The 7,560-nt window shown below is 52.9% G+C and overlaps 1 protein-coding gene across 1 annotated transcript; it reads left to right on the top strand.

The window, feature by feature from the left end:
- Window positions 1–1,401: 1,401 nt before the first annotated feature.
- On the top strand, window positions 1,402–5,623 carry LRRC10B (leucine rich repeat containing 10B). The gene has a single exon (XM_032776388.2). The coding sequence runs from the start codon at window positions 1,730–1,732 to the stop codon at window positions 2,609–2,611; it is 882 nt and encodes a 293-aa protein (XP_032632279.1). The 5' UTR covers window positions 1,402–1,729; the 3' UTR covers window positions 2,612–5,623.
- Window positions 5,624–7,560: the final 1,937 nt, after the last annotated feature.

Genomic DNA, 7,560 nt, shown 5'->3' on the forward strand with positions numbered 1-7,560 from the left:
ATCTGGGAAGGGGGTTGTGTGGGGGCTGCCGGAGGGGAGGGGAGTTCCTCAGTGGAGCTGAAGAGGGAGTTGTGTGGTGGCTGTAGCTGGGGTGGAGAGGTTGTGCGGTGGTTGTTGGAGGATAGGGAATCTCGCAATAGAGCTGTGCTGGGGTTATGCAGTGGGTGTAGCAGGAGAAGGGGTTCTGTGATGGGTGTAGCTGGGGTGTGGTGGCTGTTGGAGGGTAGGGAGACTCTCAGCGGAGCTGGGCTGGGATTGTGTGGTGGCTGTAGGAAGGCAGGGAGTCTGTGTAGTGTGGGAAGGGGTTGTGTGGCTGGAGTAGTGTGGGAAGGGGTTGTGCAGTGGGTGTAACTGGAGCTTGGGGGTTGTGTGGTGGCTGTTGGAGAGTAGGGAGTCTCTCAGTGAAGCTGGGCTGGGGTTGTGCAACGGGTGTGGGGGTTGTGTGGTGGCTGTTGGAGGGTAGGGAGTCTCTCAATGGAGCTGGGCTGGGTTGTACCCTGCGTGTAGCTGGGGTATGGGGGTTGTGTGGTGGCTGTTGAAGAGTAGGGAGTTTCTCAGTGGAGCTGGGCTGAGGTTATGCAATGAGTGTGGGGGTTGTGTGGTGGCTGTTGGAGGGTAGGGAGTCTCTCAGTGGAGCTGGGCTGGGGTTGTGCAATGGGTGTGGGGGTTGTGTGTGGCTGTTGGGAGGGTAGGGAGTCTCTCAGTGGAGCTGGGCTGGGGTTGTGCAATGGGTGTAGCTGGGGTGTGGAGGTTGTGTGGTGGCTGTTGGAGGGTAGGAAGTCTCAGTGGAGCTGGGCTGGGGTTGTGCAATGGGTGTAGTTGTGGTGTGGGGGTTGTGGGGTGGCTGTTGAAGGGTAGGGAGTCTCTCAGTGGAGCTGGGCTGGGGTTGTGCAATGGGTGTACTTGGGGAAGGGGTGCAGTGGGTGAGCCTGGGGTTGTAGCCCCGGCGTGTCTGTGCCCTGTGGGGCCACGGATTCTGGGGGACGGGTGGCGAGGCCCGTGTCAGGTGCGAGCGAGCCCGCGCGGGATACAGCGAAGACCGCAGCAGCCGGCCTCGGGAATGGGCGTGTCATAGGGGCGGGGCCTGAGGACAGCCCGCCCCCGCCGGCCCGAGCGGCTCCGCCATAGGCGGGCTGTCCCGCGTGGGGGTTGCCATGGAGACGAGTCGCTAGGCGCCGGGTGTGTGGGAGCCGAGCTCAGACCGAGCCGGGAGCCCCGGAGCGAGAGGCCGGGAGGCACCGGGGGCCGCGCTGCGCCAGGGCCGGCACCACGCGGGGGGGAGGCCGATCCCGGGTAGGGGCAGGCTGCTAGCCCCGGGAGGGCCATCCAGGGGGCACCGCTCCGGCCCTGGCAGGGGGATCCCAGAGCTCTGGTCCTAGTCCCGGGAGGCTGATCTGGGGGGCCCTGGTCCCGGCCCTGGCAGGAGGAGGCAAGCGGGCACCAGCCCCAACTCCAGCACGGGGCTCCCAAGGGGGGCACGTGGCCCAGTGCCGGGAGGGCAATCCAGAGGGCACCAGTCCCAGCCCTGGCCGGAGAGGTGGAAGGGGGCACCAGTCCCAGCTCCAGGAGTCTGGTCGGTCCCAACCCTGACGGGGGGATCCGTGGGGGGGAACACTGGTCTTAGTCCCAGGAGGCCAATCCAGGGGGCACCAGGTTAGTTGGTTGTCATGTTCCCTGTGGGCTGCCCCGCTGGAGGCGGTGGCTCTCATTCTCCCAGCAGCCCTTGGCCATGAGAATGGGCAGCGCAGGGTCCTCAGGCAAGGAGGAACAGCTGCCATTGGGTGCGGAGGAGCAGCTGAGTGGTGGGGATCAGACACTGGAGCTGACCGGGCGGCACCTGAAGCGGCTGCCAGGCCCAGTGTGTGCCCTGGGCAGCCTGCAGAAGCTCTACATCAGTGGCACGGGGTTGCGGGAGCTGCCTGAGGAGATCGAGGGATTGCGGGAGTTGCGCATCCTGGCACTGGACTTCAACAAGCTAGAGGAGGTGCCTGAGGCACTATGCCGCCTGCCCCGTCTCACCCGCCTCTACCTGGGTAGCAACCGCCTCTTTGGCCTCCCTGCAGAATTTGCCCAGCTCCAGACTTTGCGCTGCTTGTGGATTGAGAACAACTACCTGTACCATTTCCCTCGGGCCTTGCTCCAGATGCCTGCACTGCAGTCCTTGCAGATGGGTGACAATCGACTCCGAGCGCTGCCGGGCAGCCTGCCACGTATGACTGGCCTCCGGGGACTCTGGCTGTATGGGAATCGCTTTGAGGAGTTCCCACAGCCCCTGCTCCGTATGTCACAGCTCCATATCCTTGACCTGGACTGCAACAAGATCTTCGACTTCCCAGACCTGGCCCACCTGAAAGGGTTACGGCTCTTTTCCTATGACCATAATCCAGTTAAAGCACCACCCTGTGTGGCTGACACTGTCACCCTTGTGGGTGATGGGGCCCAGGAGCTGATGGAGGCCAGGGAGGAACGTCTCCAGGGCCTGCGGGAGCAGGAGGAGCAGGAGGAGAATGGCTCAGAAGCCATGCAGGGCACCCTGAGGAATGACTCCTCTCTGCTAGAGGATGCTGAAGGCAGTTTCTCTGCCCTGGAATGCTCCCCAGAAGAAACATGAGAATGGGCACCACAACAACATGGTTGCTGCTCAGAAAATCTGGTGGACACTGGTGGGCTGGTAGATCCACTTCTGCGCTGCAAGGAGTGAGAGTTTGCATGGACCATCTCTGGCTATGAGTAGCCACAGTCTCCCAACTAGGGTCATGGGTAACTACCAGTCCAGGGAGTCATTATCTTCTTGCATGAGACAGGAAAACCATGAATCAAAAGGGTCGCTGTTTCCTTGCTGGGACCACAGACAGCAAAGGGGAGCATCATCTATCTGCAGGAGTGCTGGGCAATCACTGCACCCCTGAGGCATACTGCATAGCCACAGGACGTGGGGGTTGGCAGGGTTGAAACCACAATGCTGTTGTGTTGGATAATCCCATTGGACCAGCTCTGTGGGAGGATGGTCCCTGTATGAGATGGGCATTGATAAGAGCTGGCCTTCTCAGAACAGCCAGCCTGTGGTGGAAGCCTGGTATTGAAAAGACTTTAATGTGACAATCTGTGGCTGTTTGGTTAGGTATCTGTGAGTGATCTCTGCTCCTAGCCATCTGGCCCATTGCCACGGGACTCAGATGCAAGACAGGAAAAAGCCATGCTGTTTGGTTTGGTGGGTTTTTTTAATTCCCTTGGACTCCATACCCTGGAGTGCTACAGGGTTCGAGTATGAACAGAAAAACTTCTCACATCCTAGAGATTCCTATTCTGCTACTGGAATTAGACTCAGAGAGAAACGTCTCCCAAGCTGCTCCTTCCAGCTGTCAGCTTTGAAAAGAAACTGACAGGAAAGCCTTGTTTGTGCTCAGCACTCCCTCTCTGGCCTGGAAAGGGTTTTTGCCTCCGCTCTTTGTATGGTGGGAAAAGGAGCCCCGTGCGCGGCTTTGCAGGCTGCCTGGACTTTCCATTCCCTTAAATGGGCACAGAAGCAAAAGCTGGTATGAACTGGGCCACCAGGACTGTGTGCGTCTGGGGCATTGGGGTGGCAGCAGCAGGACTCTCTCTGCTTTCCTCCTGGGGGTGGCAGGCTCATTCTCCCAATCCCCCGCGGGCTAGATTTGTACCAAATCTAAGCAATAAAAAGTAGAAAACAGAAAATCTGGTAGTGAGAGAAAGAGGCTCCCAGGCTGATTCTCAGGGAGGCTGCTTCAGGAGGCTGCTGCCAGGATGGTTTATTTGGAAAGAGTATGTAAACAGAATCATATGGCCTGGGGAAAGGGAACTGGGTTCTCAAGCATCTGTGTTATTTTTAACATTTTGGGGAATCCTGTTTCCTCTCTCTGTCCGTCTCTGAACTGTACTGTCTTCTCTGCACTCTTTCTCGCTCTACTCCATCCCTCCCCCTGCCGCTATCATCTGTGACTCCCTCTGCAGTGCTGCTCCTCCCTCACTTGGAGCTAGGTCCATTCTCCTTCCCTCCTTTCCATATCTCTCTTTGAGCTCCCCTCCACAGCTTTCTCTCCATCTCTTCCCCTCCACACTTCCCTGGGCTGTGTTCACTCTCAGCCCAGCTTCAATCTCAGTAACATTATTGGCATGGCAAAGTATACCAGTGTTGCCAAAGTTAATACACTTTGTCAAATCTCTGTGCCTTGGTCAGGGTTTTAGAGGAGTAACTGGGTTTTATACCATGTGGCCACTATGATCTATTGTGAAATTGCTGGCTGGGGGCCAGGTAGCATTAAGACATTTCCACTGTCTTTTTCCTTTCTCTCAGTTATGTCATTTTTCTTCTTTGCTTTGCCGCAAAGAGTCTTGCTATTTCTGATCACTTGGAAAAGTCTCCTCCTCTTCTTTTGGATCTCATGCAGCAGAATAAAAAGTGCCTGACAGTTTCAGTCTCTCCTGTCACTGTGGGGTACAAAATTGCCCATCCCTGGGTTTCTAGTGGAAAGTGTCCTGGCTTCAGTTTTTGCTTTGGGATCACTGCTTCAATACTTGGTGAAAGCACAGTTCTGTTTTACACATTGTCCTGTAGACGGGGAGTCTGCTAGTGTTAAAGGAGCTAGAGCAATCTAGCTGCTGGTGTTGATGATGTTCTCTAATCCCAGTAGCCAACATACTTTTCTTTTTTGGGGGCTTCATGCAGTGTCTGGAAGAAGGTGGGAAGATGCTGCCTGTGTAAAAGTGGAGGGTGATTTTAGCAGTGGTTATAATGTCCCTTCCAGTGCAACCTGTGTGCCAATTGCTGTACTCCACACTCCCCCCCCATAAAGGTCTAGCAGTAGCTTTATCTGTGGGTTGAAGGTAGCCAGAGGATTTTAAAGGTCTGTAGCACATCCTGTAGCCAATTGGGCCCTTCCTGCTGCATGACTGTGAGGCCAAGGTGTGGCTTGTTCAGGTGGGTTCTGCAGGTGTCTGCAGAGTAACATTTTAATTTGCTTTGGGGCTTTAAGCCTGTGATTTTTTTTTGCCTTTTCTAGGCTGAACTGACAGGGCCTGTGTGCTGCTGTAGCAGGTGTCTCTGTAGCAGGTTCAGGTGCCTTGGGTGGGGATTAATCTGCCCAGTATTGATAACAGGAACAGTATGACTCGTGTCTCTCAGAACTGCTCTGTCCCTCTCTGCGTCATTTTTGCTCTGGGGGCTGAATTGCTCTGTGTGACTAGGGGAGGCCCAAACTGCATGGTCTCGGTCCCGGAGCTGGCCCACCTGCACCTGAAAACTACGTCCTCCCTCTCTGTTGTTCTGTCTGAGCCATGGGGTCTCTCTTTCTGAGCCGTGCTCCCTCTGTCTCTCTTTCAGTGGTGTCCTCACTCGCTCGCTCCCACTTCATTTGAAAAGCCCTTGTGGCACCTGAGGATGTGCCATCTCGGCTGCGTACCCGTGGTCATGAGTAGAGAGGCTGGAAGGACAGGCCAGGCTCGGGCAGACACGGGCGGTGAGAGAGGCTGACTCAAGCTGCTGTTGGAAAAATGGATTCTAATTGTGCTATCGAAATGATGGCGGGTGGAGGGGAAGACAATGACTCCTGACAGTTACAGCCCTTAGTGCTTCCCTGGCCCTTGTATTTCAAAGGACTGTACTGATCTGGCCTCTTCCCCCCTCCCCCACTGTGAGTTAGGGGTATATTGCTTGTTATCCCCATGGCACTCCGCAGTGATCTCCCCTCTAAGCCCACTACTGCTGCCTGCCCTAGCTAGCTCTGTGCACTGGGGCATGCCTGCCTGAGACTTAGCACACACATGGGTCTATTAAGCTGGGTACACTGAGGCTAAACTCCTGCCTGGGAAGGGCCTTTTATTGCTGATTGTCCAGACTCCGATGAAATTGGTGGTGGGGATTCCTGTACCTCTTAGAGGTGTTTTGTTTACCAAGATCAGCAATGTTGCTTGACTGGAGTAGTTAATTCATTCCCCTCTTCCTCCTGTTTCAAGTCATTTCTCTGCTCTCTTTCTCTTGATCAGCTTCAAGTGGTTTTATTAGACTTCTTAAGGGAACAATTTCAAATGATTTCCTTTGCCGTTTCTTATGGCAACATCCGGAGTCAGCAAGAGGCTGCCAGGTTGAGGGAGGGGATTGAGACATGAGTTACTTTCCTCCCCCTCTGCCAGATGGGGACACTGGACTGGCGGCAGCTGCTGAGTCAGCCCAGGAATCTTGTGTATGTGTGTCAAGAATGCAGGTACCCATAGGAACATTGCTTGTGCTAAGGGCTGACTTGCCCTGATTATCTTAATCCTCAGCCTTACTGAGCATGAAGTCTAATCAATCCTACTGCCCATTTGTGATGGTGAAGTGAATTTCTGCTGTTCCGCTCCAGCCAGGAGGAGGGAGGGTCTCTTAGTCTTCCAAAGACTGGATCAGAGCAGTGAGTCTATCTCATCTCGTATTTCACCTCCTTGAGGCATCAGAGCAGATCGGTGATCAGCTGGGCCAATATCTCTCCTCCCTGTTATAGTATAATAGATCTGTGGTCTGTCTAGTCTGGTATCCTGCCCCTGGCAGTAGCCAGTATGCTCCTCCGCATGATAAATCTAATTGTGCAATATCATAGCAAGGCGGTAGGGGGTGATAATGTTTCCTGATCCCAGACGGTAATAAGCTTTCACTGAAGCATAAGAACCTGTGGATCTCACTGAGCTCTTTTCCTCGATAACATCATGCTGCAGTGAGTTTCACAAATTACTTGTTGGAACAGTCCAAAGACTTCAGACCAAAGGTTTAAATTTTTTATTTTCAAAACAGTCAGAGTTGCAAGACGTTTTAACTAGAGCTGGTCAAAAAATGTTCAAATGAGACAGTTTTCTCAAAACTTTCTGCAGGAGCATAGGGATTTTGACAAAATGTTGTTAAGAAATAAAAATAGAATTGAAGTGTTTCGTCAAAGTGAAGGTCAAAGTGGAATGTTTTGACCTTATTGAAATGGAACATTTTGATTTTTCATTTTGAAATGACTTTATTTGGAAATTTATTTTGTATTATATCATTAACATATAAACTTTTTCAAAAGTCAAAATCTGAACGAAATGTTCTGTTTGACCTGCAACTAAATTTTTTTGAAAATTTCATTTCACAGGAAATTTCACATTGTTTTGTTTTCATGTTGGTGTGGCGCAAAACCAAATTTTGAAATGTTGGAATTTCCTGCAGAATAAAAAGGCTGCGTTGCAACCAGCTCTAATTGTAACCAATAAGACTGCAGTATGCAAATGAACTAAAGTCGAGTGCACTGAGGGTTACCAAATGTTTGTAAGTTGTGAAGTTCCAGAATTATGTCGAGATCTGGGAGGCCTCTGTCTAGGGTTTCATCCAGGGTTGGCTTTGTTGTCTATGTATCAGGTATGACACAGCTATGCTGCCCGGTATCATAAGTTCACATTCCAGCTGGGTTGACTTAGCCTTTTTTCTGAGAGAGAGAAACTGAGCACCAGGCATTAATCGGAGTGGTCCGGTCTGCTCTGTATGGACATTAAGGCTCCCAGGCACTTTTATAAAATGAGGATTTTCCCCTCCTCTCTGGT

The sequence above is a fragment of the Chelonoidis abingdonii genome, chromosome 4, assembly GCF_003597395.2.
Source record: "Chelonoidis abingdonii isolate Lonesome George chromosome 4, CheloAbing_2.0, whole genome shotgun sequence".
In the NCBI taxonomy this organism is placed as follows: Eukaryota; Metazoa; Chordata; order Testudines; family Testudinidae; genus Chelonoidis; species Chelonoidis abingdonii.

Coding starts and splice junctions, on each gene's coding strand:
- LRRC10B (XM_032776388.2), top strand. CDS start 1,730: ATGAGAATGGGCAGCGCAGGGTCCTCAGGCAAGGAGGAACAGCTGCCA.